Here is an 18,879-nt window from a genome sequence, read left to right as displayed (position 1 = left end):
ATTTATGAATGAAAATAATTTTAAGGAGACATATTCTAAAAAAGAATTTTTTTATTTTCATTTAATTGTTTTCTCTTAAATCCACTTAAAGGAGTAGTTCAACCCAAAATGAAAAGTCTGTCTGCATTTACTCTCTCTCTTGTTGTTCCAAACCCATTTAACTTCCTTTATTTAGAAGAACGCAAAAGGAAATGTTTAGCAGAATTTAGCATAACACCCTGCTTATAATCTGCTTCTGTGTTCCACAGAAGAAGAAAAAAAAGTTGAACGGGTTTGGAACAACATGAGATAATAAATGTTTTTTAAGTCCTTACACCAAAAGAAAAACTCTAAATTAAGTGTGACAGGGCAGAGGGCGGGGCCGGGTCGTGATGCTACACACCCGGCCCCTTATCAGGCTAATCAAGCCTCAGATAGGGATAAAGGCCGACTGGAGACTGCAGTGGGACAGAGAAAGAATTACAGGCAGCTGTCCAACAGCTTTGTGTGTTTGTCTTTTTTTTTAAGTTCCTTAATCAAATATTATTTATAGGAACGGCCAGTTACCACGAGGGGAGGAGGGGCTCCCAATCAACCGCCTGGAGCGGTTACCGCTGCCATGGGCGGGGGAGACCCCTACCGTTCACCAAAAACGCGGCGGGTCGTTCCGTCCACCAGGGGTCAGAGGACTGCCTACAATCCGCCCGGGGAAGCACAGCTGTCATCCATTAAAGGGTGGAGGAGTGGCGGAGGACCAAGCTACGGCATATTGGAGAACCAGCGAGTAAGTGTATTTTTTTCTCTCTCTCTCCTCTCTCTCTTCCACTGCCGCTCCGTGTTGGCCTTTCCCTCTCTTTTGTAAAATGTTTTTGTTAATTTGGCACAATCGCCGTTACGGCATGTAGGTGCCATATTTTAGGCACGCCCCTCCCAAGGGAAAGAGAAGGGGGATGTACGTCATGCCGGGGGCTACCCGGCATGAGAGAACGAGGGAGGAATGTGACAGGGCGGAGGGCAGGGCCAGGTCGTGATGCTACACACCCGGCCCCTAATCAGGCTAATCCAGCCTCAGAGAGGGATAAAGACTGACTGGAGACTGCAGTGGGAAAGAGAGAGAGATTTATGGGCAGCTGTCCGACACCTTTGTGTGTTTGTCTTTTTGTTTAAGTTCCTTTAAAATATTATTTATATTGTCAAGCCGGTTCTAGTCTCCTCCTTTCCATGAATCCCTTTACATTAAGCTATACATTTGAACCTTTTTCAAACAGGAAGTTTTTGCTGCTGTACCTTTAAGAATTTTGTATGTAAATAACATCTTGTTATGATTGATATAACCAATGTGTATTGTACATAAAAAAACTTCAAAAGAGTACAAAATTTACCTCATGCAGTCAAGAAAAGCAGAACAAGGCTTACAACTGCAAATACCCTTGCTTTAAAAGTAATACAATCAACTTCAAAGTATACGGTGGACCTTTTTTTTATATGGCACTTGGCTGGCAAACCTAATAGCATTACGTGTGTTAATATGCCTCTTTTAGCTTGCATCCAGATATGGCTTTCATAAAACACACACATTCACAATGGAAAGATGCAACACACCCTTTTATTTTTTATTTTTTTAAACCTTTCATCTGCACTAATAGCATGGCCAAAATGTGGGTCTCAAATTAAACACAGTTGGGAATGTGGGGGTCTGCTGCAATGCATAAAATTACATATAAAATGTGATACAACAGTATGTAGGCCCACGGTGAAATATAATAGTGATAGTCTTTTCATAATGTTTTTGGCATAACTTTTAAATGTTGCTGGTTCAATCCCTATTAGGGGTGGTCCAGGAACAGTGATAACAATCACAATTGTGCACTTGGACAAAGCACTTGAGTTCATTTACTGTAAATCACTTTGGAGGGAAAGATAAATGACAACTAACACAGAGATAAGACAAGGAAACAGGCTTATAAGGTTATTGACATACACCATATAACATTAAACATGGGAGATTAGGGTCTCAATCTAGCTTTGCCAAGTTCCAATCTTTATGAAAAATGGCAGTGACCATATCATACTACAAGTCATTTAACAAGCTTCAGATTATCAGAGAGCAAAATCAACCTTTTTGATAGTACTAAAGATTTAGCATATTAATAAGACCATGTCACCCAACGTAACCTGACACACCCAACCAGTACTGTCAGATTTTAAAACCAACCCTGACCTCATGTGAAATCATACCCTGAAATCATACTTATCTGAGTAAGTAAAACCAAATGCATGAAATGTATTACCAACAGCGGGCTAAACTCTGACTTTAAAAAATTAAGCATTCGTGCATACGTGACGTGTTAAATTAAAATTGTGCCAAGTCAATGGGCATAACGTTTTGGTATTCTCATGTAATCATGCGCTAAATCTAGGCACAAGTGGGATTGGTGAAATTGTGTATACAAAAAACTAATGGGCTGGGATAAGTGCAATTTAATTCAGAGGTTCTTCTCTGGCACCATCTGTGTCCTATTATATAGTCCATTCCCTGTCAAGAACCAGCACAATCTTAAGAAGTTGGTAGTGTAAATGGACTGTATGCAATTCATTAGAAAAATAGAAATAAGGACTTATGTTCTTTTGTGATTAACCTCATCCTTGTTGAATTTCAGGAATATTTCTATGAAAGTGACACTTCTATAGTAATGGAAAATGTGGTTCTCATCAGGATTTGGATATACACTCCATTAAATAATAGAGAATGTAAGTATTATTAATCATTTTCATCTACTGACACACAAAACTCTCTCCAACTTCTTCCATCGGCCCCTTTTGCAGTGACTTAAAAAGTCCCTCTAAGACAACAGGTGGAAACATACCAATACAAATTAGATACATAAATACAATTGTAAATATAAACATAATAAAAAATATAGCTGCAAGCAGCAATGCGGATTCCTCCTCAAAATGGCAAATAATTTAAAATTGATCAGTAGAGGGTTGGGGTTAAACCCTCTCAATGGATGAATCCAAAAAACACGTATTTCTGTCTGAATCCTAAAGGAAACATTTTCAGTGTACAGGAAAATCCATCATACCAGACCTTATGGATCCTTGAGGCTTTTTTGTTCCCAATGAGAAATGAGGCATGTACACCAATTTCAGAAGAATTGGTTAAATGGCGTGGAAATGGTATCACTTTGAAAATATTTTTTGGGGCGTGGCCTGTAGCGGCACCTATGGGCAAATGTGGGTCATTCTTGGTTTGTGGGTTCCTGTTGGCCTGTAGTATCAATGTACAAAATTAGAAAATATTTGACCAGAAAATGGGACTTTTGGGAATTACCTGTAGGGCCCCCTAGGGGCGAATGTTGGCCATTCTTGGTTTGTGGGTTCCTGTTGGCATGTAGTATCAATGTACCAAATTAGAACATTTTTGACCAGAAAATGGGAATTTCGGCATGGCCTCTAGCGCCCCCTAGTGGCAAATATCGGTCATTCTTGGTTTGTGAATTCCTGTTGGCCTGTACTATTAATGTACCAAATTAGAACATTTTTGACCAGAAAATGGGAATTTTGGCATGGCCTGTAGCGCCCCCTAGGGGCCGAATGTTGGCCATTCTTTGCGCAGTACTTCAGAGTGATGTCATCTTGAAGCATATTAGGGTTGAAAAACCATCAGTCAAAATTACATTTGATTTATTGACACGTATATATTGTTAAAATTTGGACATTTACATAAACACGCCCCTTTCAGCCATTTTGTATCGTATTCATTTTAACGTTTTCAAAGACTTCAATTCTACACATGTGTACCAAATTTCAAGTCAATTGGAGCTACGGTTCAGGAGAAGAAGAGTTTTGTAGGTTTTCGCAAATTTTCAACATACGGGAAAATCCATCATGGCGGAAGTTATGGGTCCTTGAGGCTTTTTTGTTCCCCATGAGGAATGAGGCATGTACACCAAGTTTCAGAAGATTTGGACAAATGGCGTGGAAATGGTATCACTTTGAAAATATTTTTTTTGGGCCTGGCCTGTAGCGCCACCTATGGGCGAATGTGGACCATTCTTGGTTTAGGGGTACCCGTTGGCATGGAGTATCAATGTGCCAATTTAGAAAATTTTTGACCAGTGACTTTTTGAGCTATTGGGGCTCAAGGAGAATAATAATAATAATAATAATAATAATAATAATAATAATAATAATTAAACTGTCAATAACAATAGATTCCCTCCTTACGGAGGAATCTAATAATAATTCATAGATATCCCTAACCCTGCAAATTAATTATCTCCAATATCGCTCTTCTGAAGAGTGACACTTCCCACTGTCATCTTCAAAGTCACTGAATTCTTATTGTTATTGTTCAGAGCAATAACCATAGTCTCTGACCTTATATTACACATCATCCCAGTGGTGGCGCTTTACTAAATTCAGACTTTCATTATTACTGCAGGGTTTGATGGTTTGATGGGGTGGCGCAAGATTGATTGAGCATCTTAAGTCCACTGAAGCAGAGAAGCAGGCATAATAGCATTTAAATGAAGAGAAAGAGAAAGAGGAAGAAGGAAGAAACACCCAAATAACAAACACAAAAACATCAAATGGTTCAGTTGTTGGCAAATGCACTTGGCAGAACGGTGGATGAGATTGTCTAAGAGGGACTCTCTCTCTCTTTTATTCTCTCTTTGTTATTAATATAAGGTAATTACAGACATAAATTCAGATGACATCTGGGGTGTTTTTCCCCTCCTTTTGCAGAGGATTGTGGGTGGTTCTTTTTTTTTTTAGAAATACATTCATAAGTCCTTTGCTGTGCCACACCCTGCAAAGTTTGCCAGGAACACTTTTAGCTTAGTGCTGAGATGCAGTTGAGGGAGGGAGGGGGTGAAATAATAAAGACGCACTCTTGTTATTGCTAATAAAACAGTCTGTCTTTCTGAACATTTTTAAACAATGTGATTTCATCTGTGGCTGCTTACCAACAGTGCACACTGAACTCATTAATGAGAAGGTAAAATGGGGTAAGAGAAATTAAATAATACAATAAACTTAATGATACAATCTTGAACAGAGAAAAGTATACTTCCCTATGTGTGTGTGTTTGTGTGTGTGTGTGTGTGTGTGTGTGTGTGTGTGTGTGTGTGTGTGTGTGTGTGTGTGATTGATTGTTCCTTGCAGGGAGCTTATTATGAGAGCGAGGAAAGCCAGAGCTCACACTGTGGTGTCTAATCAAATTAATGAAGTCCGAACAGATTAGAAAACAATGTAAAACAAAATAATTCTTTAAATTATGGTAATCCTGATGACCACTGGCCCTGACCAAAATTCCGCTTTTGATGTGAAGTTAAGGTGGTCACTCGGACATGTTTGAGACAATGGTTGGATATTATTGGACTAGGGGCTGTTCACACCAAATGCATTGCTGTGCTAAAAAAGCTATATGCTGCGCAATGAATAGAACAAAATGTGGGTGTCTCGAGACATGCTTTGAAGGGTGCTTTCACACTTGGTTCGATTGTTTGGACCGAACCAGAGTTAGTTTCCCCCCCTCCCCCTGCTGGTCTTTGTTTACATCCTATTATTTGGGTCCAAACCAGCTGTTTACCACTGTAAATAACAACTTGAGCAGACGACAGCTTCACTGTCTTATGTGAAGTATTAAAGTTTGTCTATTTGGATTTTCCACCAAAACTTGGCATGCTAAGTATGACACTTGTGTTTCTCTGCCACAGATGCATTAATGTACAATGATGTGATAAATGTTAGTGTTTGTCTGCCATGAGCCCAAGAATGTGTTGCAAGAGATGTGAATAAGAAATGCATTATACCATAATAATTTAGATCAGGAGTCCAATTGTATGTCATCACCAGCGGTTCACTTCAGTGATTTGGTACGACTGCATTCATATCAGCAGTGAACCGTACCAGAGTTCACATGAACCGTACCACAGAACACCTTTTCAAGCATACTCAGGAGTGTTTCATGGGTCTGCACCAGAGCTTGGAAAACAGCATTCACATCATCCTAATGAACCAAACTTTTATGTAATTCAAATCCTGGATGCACAACAAAAGTGCTGAAAGTGCACCCTAAGCGTTCAATTACTTGGACCGAACCAAAGTTTGTTTGTTTCCTCCCCCTGCCCCCACTGGTATCTGTTCACATCATGAAGATGTCTGCTTCACTATGTTAAGTGAAATATTAAAGTTTGTCTCTTTGGATTTTTACCAAAACTTTACATGCACAGAACAACACTTGTTATTGTCTCCCGCAGATGCAGTGAATGTGCAATGATCTGATGAATATTAGTGTTTGTCTGCGGTGAGCCCACGGATGAGTTGCAATAGATGTAAAGAATGTGAGCAGCTGATGGTGATTTATTTGGAGACGAATAGAAATGAGAAATGCATTATACAGGTACCATAATAACTGCGATCGCGAGGCTGCAAAGATGCAAATTATATGTCATTACAAGTGGTTAACTTACGCGATTTGGAACAATTGCATTCATATCGGCAGCGAACCATACTAGCTATAACATGAACCATACCTCAGGCCACGTTTTCAAGCGGACTTCGAAAAACAGCATTCAACTCACCCAAACAAACCAAATCAAAAGCGCAACATTGCCCGCCCACTTTTTTAGCCGCCTGGGTACTCGGAAGTATTTTCCCCATTCAGTTCTTCCACACGCTTTTCATAATATTCTCTATAAAAGAGTTGATGAGCCATGAGCCAAACCAACCAGCACCAAGGTGAATTATAACAATACAATCTTTGTTTTGAGCCAAAAATTATTTGAAAATCAGACAGAAAGACAAAGGATCTAGACTGAGTACTTACTATCTTTCACAAGGGCATGAACTACAATCCAATAAAGCATTGCAAATGATGTAATAGGGAAATGGGAATATGTAAAACAATATATTTAACGTTTCATGCATATATTCAGGTAAGTACAAATATATAAGTAGTTTAAGGGTGAAGGGAGACCGACTTGGATTGCGTCTTTCACAGTCATTTGTCATTGGAGCGGGCGCTCGCTCCTGGTCACGTTCCGCAGGCTGTGAAGCTTTCTGTTTTAGTTGTTCAGCAGGAATTCCGCTATCAAACACATTTTTTAAACAATGAAGTTGTAGAAATGCAGACTGATGGCTTACGGAATCATATACGATCGATGAACAACCTCATTCTCATGATAGGCCTGTCTTTAAATAATTGTAAGTTAGCATTGAAAGTCAGTTCATCTATGAAAATAATTTATGGGATTCAGAACCCACCAGTTCAGAACCAGATTGTTGTGCTCAATTGTCATTAAGTAGTCATGCAACCCCTAAAGCACAAAAATAGCACTACGCACAAAAATAAAAGGTTTATACAGCAGACGCATTCCTCTGGCTGCTGTAACACAAATTCATTAACACGTCTACAGTCATGTCAACACCTAGTGCACCAATGTTACTTCAGATCCTACCTTAAGGACACGCTTTGCAGTTTGGGTAGATGAGAGTTTTTAAAACACCAATTATGTAGTTTAAGTGTTGCGCTTCACATTTGGGTGAAAAACACCTATAAAAAGACTATATTAAGCGTTTGAGGTTTGGTGATTTGTTGGTAAATCATAAAAATAATAAAAAAAAGAGTCCTCACATCCTTTTTTCTGCATTTGGATCTGCTTGTCTGTCATTAATCCGGATAGTAAAGTTGTATTCCTGTTTTAGCAGCTGCCCCCCTGATACAGACCAGCTTACATGTGTTTTGGTTTAACCTTTTTTTTTTTTTTTTTTTTGCAGTAATGACAGCTGGATCTGCTTCGGAGTGAACTTAATTTGTTGATGTTGTCGATCATTCCATAAAAACAGACTATTAATATGCATTCATTTTTGTGCTCAGGGAATTTGACAGTGTCAAGGCAGTGACTTGTTTATGATGCAAGCATTTCTGATGGAGGTTTTGTTTATGTTATGTTGCACTTCTCTACATACCGTGTATCAAACATTTCGAGTTCTAACAAGTTATGTAATATATTTGTTTTATTGTGACAAATTACCTTTAGTGTCTTAAGAAAAACATTTACTGTACCCCCTACACAAAAATGTAAGTGTAGTGCCCTGCATTTAACACAGAGATTTAGACAGTGAGAGGAGCTGTGAATCAAAAGAACAAGTTAAGTGGGCTGTTACGAACATCTTGAGCATATATACTGAGTTGGAATATGACATACAATGAACAATACAAACAATACCATTGGCTCTTTAAAAGGGGACACAAGGGCCCTTCTGAGCAACTTCACGCCATACTTTCCCATGTCGTGCATCTGCCAGGCGGTGATCATATTGCATAAGTGGTGCCTGAGGCCGTGTTATAACACGATCATGTCTGAGATCAATGCTTTCACCACCACTGTCCTCAGGGAGTGACTACAAATTTAATTAAAGTTGGAAGGAGGTGTCCTGAATAGAAACAGAGTAATTAAAGTGTGTTCAGAGGCAGGAAAAGAGAAACAAGGAGAATGAACAATAAAAAATTGTTACATATCTCATCTCTCAACCTTTGCTGGACCTGTCCAGGGTCATGAGGAACGGCAACCAAAAGAATGGCGAGAGACAGAAGGAATATAAAAATAGAAGCTGTCTTTGATCTACCAAAACACAAGAGTGTCTGTTTACATCTGCTTAGTCAGGAAAAGGAAATTGCCTTCTATGTTTAGCTTACATTAAGAACATTGATATTTATTAAATCTGTCTGGCTAAGCCAGTGATTAACTGCATGACATTATAATAGAGTGCAATGTAAATTTCCAGGAAAGAGTAGTTTTAAAATGTGTACTGTTGATCTCTGAGTTTTCATATTGTGCTTACTACAATACAGACTGTACTTTATTGCTTAATTCCTACTTCAATTTAAAAAACTAAGCTCTAGCTATTTTCTCAGAAATAATTGTATACTCTCAAGTATGTCTCTTTGACATCAGGTAGACTTGTCTATTGTGTGGTGCAGTGGTTAAAGCTCTGGAATTCAGTTCAAAGGACTGGGTGTACCTCGATTCGATTCCTACTACAGCTGGTATAAACGTTGTGACTCTGTTGTGCTAAGGCTTTTTGCAAAGTATTTAGGGAATAGCTTTAGGGATTAGCCCCGATCAATGCTGCTTTCAGCTATATTTATTATTATTATTCTGGCTGGGAGACTATGGCAGCCCTATTGTAACGATTGAGGACTGAGGCTGACAAAGGTTGAGGATCCAAGTGCAGTTAGCTTTATTTAAACGAATGGAAACAAACAGAGATGAACAAACAAAACTACCACGATGGGCAAAAATGAAAACAAAACACGAGAACACTGGAACTGGGAACACAGGCATGGGAATGAACATCACCAACATACAACCACGTTCACAAACAATCAACGAAAGACAGGGACTGAACCAAAAACCAGGGTATATATACACATGAACATAGAACTAAGGGGCCAATGAACAAACAGAACACCAAACAAGATAACAAGATGACAAACAGAATGGCAAACTTAACGACGGCAGGTGAAAACAATGAACAGTGAACACAAGGGCTGACAGGAAGACTATGGAGGTACAAGGGTGACAAAAGTGAAAACTAAGGAATAACAAAAGTGACAAAATTACAAACAAAGGGCAACAGTGAGACAAGACAGTGTAACCGTTACACCTATGAACTGTAAAAATGAAAATTATTACATTTGGCACAGTGATGGGGCATGAATAGCCCCTGTATTAAATTTGAGGTCTCTAGGCCATCTTTTATAGTGTCAATTCAAAAATTCACTTTTCTTTTGAGTTTATCTTTTGAACCATTTATCCTAGAGACACAATTCCTTAAAGTTTGAACAATACAAAAAGGTACAAGAGTATGTACTTTAGTTTTAATGACAATTTTAATTATTATATAACTTACATTTACATGTATGCATTTGGCAGATGCTTTAATCCAAAGTGATTCACTATTCAAGGTATACATTTTATCTGTTCCCTTGGAATTGAACCCATGATGCTTCCGTTGCTAGCACCATGCTCTACCAGCTGACCCCAAATGTTTAAGCAATGAACTACGCATACCATGAAGCATTGTCAATGATGTAATCCATTTAAGAATAACCACTTAAAGTCATTGACTAGAAGTATGAAATCCAAGATTATTTTAATTTATTGCTAAATTAAAAAAATATAGACTAGAGATGCACCGATGTATCTGCCAAACATTGGTTCTGGCTGATAAAGTTAACTATGTGCACAATCAGACATTGTTTAAAAACAGACAAAAACAGCCATATGTCATTGCTTCACAATCTCTGAGCTTATGGTAGGCCTGTAAAATTTTTTTCTTATCTCTAATTAAAGGCACATTAAAGAGCAAATCCAAACAGAACTATGAACTAAACAACGCACACATCTGATAACATGATCACTGACAAAAAACAAAAACAACCCTTTAACAGGTGCTGTTGTTATTCGCTTTAGGTAAATTAGCTATCAGTGTGGAATGCAGCTGGTTCTCTTACACACAGGCAGGTGAGTACAGAAATCAGTCTCTGTAAACAGTGGCACATTTGAAGTAGAGAGAGAGAGAGAGAGAGAGAGAGAGAGAATAGAGGAAGGAACTGTATCTCTCTAAGTCACTTGCTTTGTTATAACCAGCCAAATAGTTTGGCACTCAACCTATGTTTTGAATATCCACAGGTATGCTGTAAGACAGGTAACCACCTTTAAAGCACTACCTAAAACATTTTAGTGTGTCACTTTTTCTCTGTTAAAAAACTCTCTTCTATCACAGCTTAATATACAAAGACAAAGCAAACCATTGGTAGGTTCCCCTGAAAAGTGTAAACAGTGTGGCTCTGTGATCCTGTCAAAACATTTCTTTGTTCCCAACCAACCCGAACCAGCAACAATGGCTCAACCAAAGGTGTAAGTTTGGAGCGGGACTATGTTTTTGGTCAACCAATGAAAGACGAAAGTAGTGTTGAGTAAGCCTGTTAGAAAACTAGATGTTCTGTTTAATGCCACAGAAATTACACTGTAAAGGAGTTCAGTGGGAAGGAGGAGGCGAGAACCGGCTTGATAATATAAATAATATTTTTAATGATAAACTTAAAAGACACAAAACACACACATGACTGACATGTCCGTAAACTATCACTCTCTCCTGCACAATCCTCCGCAGTCGGCCTTTATCCCTCTCGGAGGCTTGATTAGCCTGATAAGGGACCGGGTGTGTATAATCACGACCTGGCCACGCCCTCCGCCCTGTCACATACACACTTAAGATTTAAAGGAATGTTCTGGGTTAAACATAAGTTAAGCTCAATCAACAGCATTTGTGGCATAATGTTGATTACCACAAAAATGAATTTCAACTTGCCCCTTGTTAATTAAAACACATGGTTACAGTAATGCACTTACAGTACAATGGAAGTGAATGGGGCTAACCCATAAGTGTTAATATACACATTGTTTCAAAAGTATTTCCACAAGACTTAAACATTAAATGTGTTAACATGATTTTAGTGTGATAAAATCACTTACTAATCTTATCTGTGTAAAGTTATATCCAATACTGGGAATACAGGGTTTCATTGTCATGACAAATATGTTGTAAAATTAGATAATTTTATACAGATAAGGTTAGGGGTTTTTTACACTAAAATCATGTTAACATGCATAATTTGTATGTCTTTTGGCAATACTTTTGAAATTATGTGTATTTTAACATTTGTAAACTGGCCCCATTCACTTCCACTGTAAGTGCCTTAATGTAGTGGTGAATTTTCCTTTTTTCTTTTTTTAAAACATTTCTGTAAAATATTTGTTGTGGAAATCAGCATGCCACAAATGCTGTTAATTGAGCTTAGTTGTATTGAATCTGGAACATTCCTTCAGCTCTTCAAATTGAGCCTGTCAAGATCCTACTTCTACATGACATTAACATGTTAAAGAGATAGCTTCCATAAAGGTTGCAATTATAAAGCCAAACTAAGATCAATGTTGGCAGATACTGTGCATCGTTTGAGAGAATGTCTATCCAATATGTGTTATTGCCTCAACAAATTTGAACAGGCTAATGGTGTTGGCCAGAGCTCAAGCGTTAATAGATGCCATGAAAATGGAGGCCAACCTTTGACAAATAAAAATAAACAAACAACTCTAGAGTCCTGATTCTGTACAGGTATTATGCAAATCAGATAATGAGCGAACAGGAACACAACACAAATATGCCAATAGAATTTGTACTGATCTCAATTTGCATGACAAAAACAGACAGAACATCTGCAAATGAATAACATGATAACATAAAGCCTAAAAAAGTGAGACTTTCAGTGAAAACAAAACATACTAAAAATGAACAAACAAGGAAAAGAAAATAATTTTGCAGTTAACAGCGTTTCCATTGGAGATCAGGGCAAGTTTTGTTCTTTTATTCACTGATCATTTCATCCCAAGCAAAATATGAAAAACGGCCCCAGGTGCATGTGCGCGTGTCATTTGTGATGCTACAATGGCGCAGACTGCTTTCTGATTTCACTGCATAACAGCTGCCTGCAGCTACAAGGTCCAACAAATCGGCCTGCTTTTATTGCCAGTATTGTGGACATCTTTGCTTTAGGGCACCACCCTGCCACCCAAGACCAACTCCACAATATCCAACCCGAAACAGGAGCGTGCGTTAGGCTGCACTTGATATAGGCGATGCCGAGAGCTGACGGGAATATGTGACGTGCAGCAACCAGATGGGTTACAAACCAGAATGCACACACATTTACGGTAAACCACACTCAAATCAGTGAGCATAACACAAAAGACAACTGGCTTGGACAGAAGCTGTCCTAAATTTGCCTGCCATCGCAGCCCAGAGGGGCAATAGTTGGGTGGGCTTTGTTAACTTCAATCAGGCAGATAAGGGGCATGCAGACAGAATAATGTGTGTATGCATGCATGTGGCACTTCTGTAAAATAGGTCGGCGAGTGTAATTGTGTAATTTGTTAGGCCTGTGTGCAGGTCTGTTGTTTGTTGAACTGGAGACGAAGAAGGACAATTAAAGTTAATATCATAGACTGAAACCCTGAGATGACCTACAGTATTAAACTATCCATGAGCAGCAGGGCTCAACACAACTATGAAGCAGTACCTGTTATTGAAAAAAATTAAAGAGATAAAATTGATTGATGACAGTGAGCTATCCATCATAATTAATGTTACAAGGTTTTCGGACATTAGGGGGTTTGATACAGGGCCATAACAGCATAATTGGTCCAGTAGAATATGTGCAATAATGTCATACTTTGAGTTTGTAGCAGGGTTAAAAATGTGGTGTTGAAAAAAGCAAATGAAAAGCTACTGTGGGCAATCTAGACCCCTCTTATACTGTATAGTCTTTACTTTTTATTTTGCCTTTTTGTACTTGGCTAAATGTATTATTATTTTTTTAATCTTTCAGGATTTATATAATAATAATAAAAAAGTTTAAATCTGGCAGTATGCAAACCTTTTTTGCCATTGTTAATAAAAGGGCGACTTAATTTATGCATGATATTCAACATTGAACTTTCCAGGCAGGGCACGATGAGTGTGATTTCTGTGTAAATACATCTACTGCATGCCACTTTAATTAGTAATGTAAACTATAGGGGAGACCGGGGCTTTATTATCACATTTATTACTCAAGTGAATATTTCTCAGGGTTGGTTTACTTTTGTCAATTTCTGCATTGCCACATACAGTGGCGGTTCTAGGGTCATTGGATATTTGGTACTTAGCACAGACCTCTGTGGATATGTATGAGGCCATCTTTTAATAATAAAAAAAATATATAATATATTACACTTTCCCTTACGAAAATCAAGAGTTCATGGCAAATTTTCCACAAAATTGTCAGTTGTTGCCAAAGGTTTGCCGGAGGTTCACCACTACCGACAAAGAGCTGCAAACTACTGGGAAACATTTGTGGTGAATGAAAAGCTCATCTGCATGTGAAAATAACAAGCTTCAAATTTGCGGCTAGTTTAGATATTTTGTAAGGGTTATATTAAAAGTTTAAATGTTAAATCTGTGGGATGTCATATATTAATCTTTAAATATTACTAAAACTTAAAGGTACCACTATCCATATTCTCAGCCACAAATACGCTTTAAAATCAAAAGTTGCATGAATTAACACTATGCACTTTAAACATTATGAAAAACAATAACAAGGATATTTTGTCCCTTTCGGCTTTCCGTAGTTCAATGCACTTTGTGTACAATTGACAGTCGTAGCCTTTTACTGATTTGTCAGGTGTTTTAAGTTAGTTTAAAAGGCAGCAGGCTCTAAATAGGCTAAAATAGATGATTATGAGGAAAAATAGTTGATAAGGACAGCGCTATGCCATAAGTCAGAAGCGCAAAGCCATTGGGCATGGCCAATAAGCATACGGTAACCGTACACTTCCACTGGCACGTGGTGAGCGAATTTTCAATTCATTCCTATGGAAGCCGAGCGCCACACTCGCAAGGTGGATTGTGTCATTGACATTCATAAGAAGTTGGTAGTGTTAATGGACTGTTTGCAATGAATTAGAAGAATAGAAATATGGACTTACATTATTGTAATTGCATCCTTGTTAAATGGGACATGCTCCTTTTATGCACATGGAAAATGTGGTTTAGGATATGGATGTATGCTCCATTAAATTATAGAGAATGTAAGTATTATTAATCATTTTCCTCTACTGACACACAAATCATGGCTAGTATTAACGGTGATTGTGTCGGCACACACTTCAGTGGTCAAAAAATTCATACAAAATCCAAACATTTTAGTTTCCAACTTCTTCCACCAGCCCCTTTTCCATTGACTTAAAAATCACTCTACAACAACAGGTGGAAAAATACCATTCACGGATATAATTTGATGTTCCACCATATTTTCAGAGTTTGGACATTAACTTTATTACCACCTGATGGTGAAATCTCCAAAATGCAAATGCAGGAACTGAATTCGCTGAAAACAGATGTGGAATTGAAATGTTTTAGCACAGAAAAAATAGCAAATAGAGCCCATCGTGTCTTTCAGTAATAAAAGACTTAGCTCCTTAGTCCTAGCTCGCATCTTAAGTTTGCATATTAATTAAGCGCATCTTTATGCAATTTTTTTCAGGGATATATATCTTAATATGCGGTATTTACTGCATCTAGATAGACCGACTTAACACAGTTTTCAATATCTCAGAAGTTCACAAACACAGCCACAAAAGCAACTGCCCAACAAGAAAGCATCTCTGCTAGAGAAAGTATATATTTGTGAACTGAATTTTTACTGAGAAACAGCCTTTGTGACAACTTCCCTTGTGACAATTGCCCCAGTCTTCTCTTTATGGTATGATTGCTGTGGGATAAGCTATATCGCAGCTTAATAAGATGCAGCTTGCTTTGCAGAGTAAAGATGGTAAAACTTAGCAGAATTTAATGGGCTCATAGCTGTGGTGTCCCATACACCAGTGAATAGACATTAGTTAAAGAAACACTATATTTAATTTTAAAGACCCCATATTATGTTCATTTACAGGTCCTTAATTTTATTTTGGGGTCTCCTAGAATAGGTTTACATGCTTTAAAAAAACACATAATTTTTCTCATACTGTACATTGCTGCAGCACCTCTTTTCACCCTCTGTCTGAAACGGTCTGTTGTAACTACTGTCTCTTTAAAGCCCTTTCCGAAAAGTCCAGTCTGCTCTGATTGGCCAGCTGGCCAAGTCTGTTGTGATTGGTCAACCGCTTAGAGTGTGTGTCGGAAATGTAACGCCCCTCACCATAATCGAGTTTAGGCTCCCAAGGCTTCCTGAGCAGCATTATGCAAATGTGTTCCCATAGTGACGTAGATATGTCAAGGGAGTAATGCCTGGACTGCAAACCAGGCATTTTAGCCAGTTCCGGAGCAGTGTTTTCTGTGTGAGAGAGTAACTCCCTTTGGCATGGACTTTATGCTTTGTAACTTTGCAGTCCTTTTACATGCACAAACAGCCATATTACACTCTAAAGGAAAGGTAAAATCCCAAAAAGCATAATAGGGCCTCTTTAAGCAAATTAAAAAAAGGCAGGGATGGACGGCTATCTTTCTCTGCCAGTACAGTAGAAAACATGCTTAGTGGGATTATACAAATCTGATTGACAGGAAAATGAGTTTGCACTAGTATGCACATGCACACACACATCTGCCCTCGAGATGTGCACAGAAAGACTTATTCATTATTACTCAGCCAAAGAAAGAGAACAAATTTTCTATATTGATTTTACGAACAATGTTGATTATAGGTTAGAAAAAGTGAATAATCAATATTGATGCAACACCTATATAAATGTTTTGTGGTGCACAATTACCGTTAAATACACGGATACACACACATTTGTATACACTCTCTGGGTGGAGAACACAAAAACATCTAGTGTTGACAGGCAACACAAAAGTATTTGTGCATGCTGGGACAGTGTGATCTCTGATGAAGCAATTAGTCATTTTTCCTTCCAAAATAGTTCCAAAAAAATGCAGATTTGCATAATACAGTTTCATAATCCTGATTATGGGAACCTACAGATTTTTTGCTAAATTCCTTTCTTTATATGTGCTCTGTTTTTTTCTAAAACCACAGTCACATCAGGCTTTGAGTGTGTGAAATTATTTCAGACACGGCAACAGACAGAATATGATGTCACGCTTGAGGGCTTATGTGCTAACAAGTCATATTATATTTAAAATATTAAAATATACCATCTACTCACTTTCTTGCAACAACAAAAACACACCGCTTTGTAATATGTATTCTTTGTATCAAGCCAAGGCATCAGTGTGTGATGTTTCAATCTTCTATTGGTCACATGTGTTCTCCTCATTCAAATTCATAGTAGAGAGTTCACCAAACTTGAAACTGGTATGCAGCGTAATGCAAAATTTCTTCACATAAGCTTGCCGTTCCGGTCTACCATGTCTGGATGCATCAAAAGGCAAGCCTTCGGCTTGCTCACTGGGGTTATAAATACAATTATTATTTAATTGCTTATTTTTAAACATAATTCACAATCATATTTGATCAAAATACACAATGATGACTCATAGACATTATAGACATTACAGTTTTATCTTCTGTTAATTTCTGATCTTCTGTAAAGCTGCTTTGAAAAGATGTGTGTTGTGAAAGGCACTATACAAATAAAAATTACTTGACTTGACTAAATGATAGTGAATGGAGTACGAAGTGTTGTGTGTATGCAGGAATCATCAGGGACCTAGGGTTACAATATAATATCAATATCTTGTTGTGATAATATAATATCATTATTACGTAGCTTATTACGGTATGTTTGCTTGACAAAGTCAACGTATAGTTAATCTACAGATTTGGTTAAGGGTTTTTTCAAAAACCCTTAACCAAGACCAAAATGTCTGAATAATTCCTACAAAAGCTTTCAAGCTACATCCACCAAACTAGGCATAGACCTTCAGACCTCTTTCCCACCATTGGGCCAAACGGTTCTGAGCATAATGAGGAATGGTTATAGTAGCATATTCACTTGAGCCCACAAACCGTGCTTAACCACACTCAACTGTTCTGGTGGAAAAGCTTAAGTACATGGCTCTCACGATTGTCAATTTGCATTTAGTAAATCTAGATTCGCATCTAGAACCGTTCGACCTGATGCTGGAATGGTGGCTTTACTGTGCTATATTTTTCAGACTTGCAATTTTTCTTTTTCGCAGCAAAGTTACAAAATTCAACAAATCCCATAGACTTCCATTCATGGAACATTTAAATGGGCCAGACTTTTCAAACTTTTTAAACTTTAATTTAAACAAACCACATAAGGCCTTTAATCTGGCTATCTATATCCAGAGACTATTTAGCAGGGACAGGCCACTTCCATTAAAATGAATGGGAGAAATTGGAATGCCCAATGGTCAACGGATGTAGAAAGGAAGTCCCGTCTTACAGGTAAAGAGCCAATCACTTTTTACAGTAGATACAGACAAGAAGCAAAATGTATGTGTCCAGTGTTGTCCGATTTTACTGCTGATTTTAAATATGTTCTTTGATCGTAATACAACCGTTTTTAAGGTTTCGACGTTACCCTATTCAAGTAGATAGGAACTGCACTTTCATGACTGGAAATAGCTTACCGAGAGCGTTCCAAAGATAGCTGCCAGTTGACTGATTTGCTACAAAGACTTTGCTATAACCTATAACCTAGTAAAATATTGCGATACTTTAAAATTCAGCCTTTTCTCCCCCACCACTAGTTCTTCTAATTTTGTTTATTTATTGTCTTCTCAAAACACTCACTTTGACAGGTCGGAATGTCACAATACTTCCAGTAGATTCCGTCCTCAAGATCTGCAATGTAACACCATGGCCGAACATCTCCATCTGGGTTCCTGTGCAAGAGAGGTAGACAGAAAGAGACAGAGAGAGACAGACTGTTAAAACAAGATCATTTACTTCAAGCATAGTTGTCACACCAACAAAAAGTCTCTTCATGGGTTCTCAGTCAGATATAAACTCCCCCAACAGAGGGAACCTATGTGCTTTATTGAGCCTCTTTCTCTTCCCCTGCCCTGCCTCTCCAAGCATGTCCACCTCCAGGCCGGCGTCTACACAAGGGCCTGGGGAAGGGCTTTGTTCCTGTCCAGACAGTGACATGCAGAGTTTACTGGCTTTGTCTGCTTTGAAACCCCTTTAAGCTCTTTGGTGCATACTTTCAAGTTGATGTCTACCGCCAAACCCCAAAAAGCCATCAAACAGAAAATTGATTATTATATGGCCAGACGAGGTAGTGATTAGTCGATTTCTTCACAAACCCAACATTCATCATAATTGGTCCTACCGAATCCCCTTCGCGTGCC

The 18,879-nt window shown here is 38.2% G+C and overlaps 1 protein-coding gene across 1 annotated transcript in view; it reads right to left on the bottom strand.

The window, feature by feature from the left end:
• The window catches only part of LOC127632368 (kremen protein 1-like), a 92,538-nt gene that overhangs the window by 17,033 nt on the left and 56,626 nt on the right, over window positions 1-18,879 (bottom strand). Inside the window, exon 3 of the mRNA XM_052110924.1 lies at window positions 18,320-18,411. Coding sequence (XP_051966884.1) covers window positions 18,320-18,411 — 92 coding nt within the window. The remainder of the gene's footprint in view (window positions 1-18,319; window positions 18,412-18,879) is intronic.

This window comes from Xyrauchen texanus, chromosome 3 (genome assembly GCF_025860055.1).
Source record: "Xyrauchen texanus isolate HMW12.3.18 chromosome 3, RBS_HiC_50CHRs, whole genome shotgun sequence".
Classification (NCBI taxonomy): Eukaryota; Metazoa; Chordata; class Actinopteri; order Cypriniformes; family Catostomidae; genus Xyrauchen; species Xyrauchen texanus.
The sequence above is the reverse complement of the archived record's forward strand: the minus strand, read 5'-3'. Positions and strand labels throughout refer to the sequence as shown.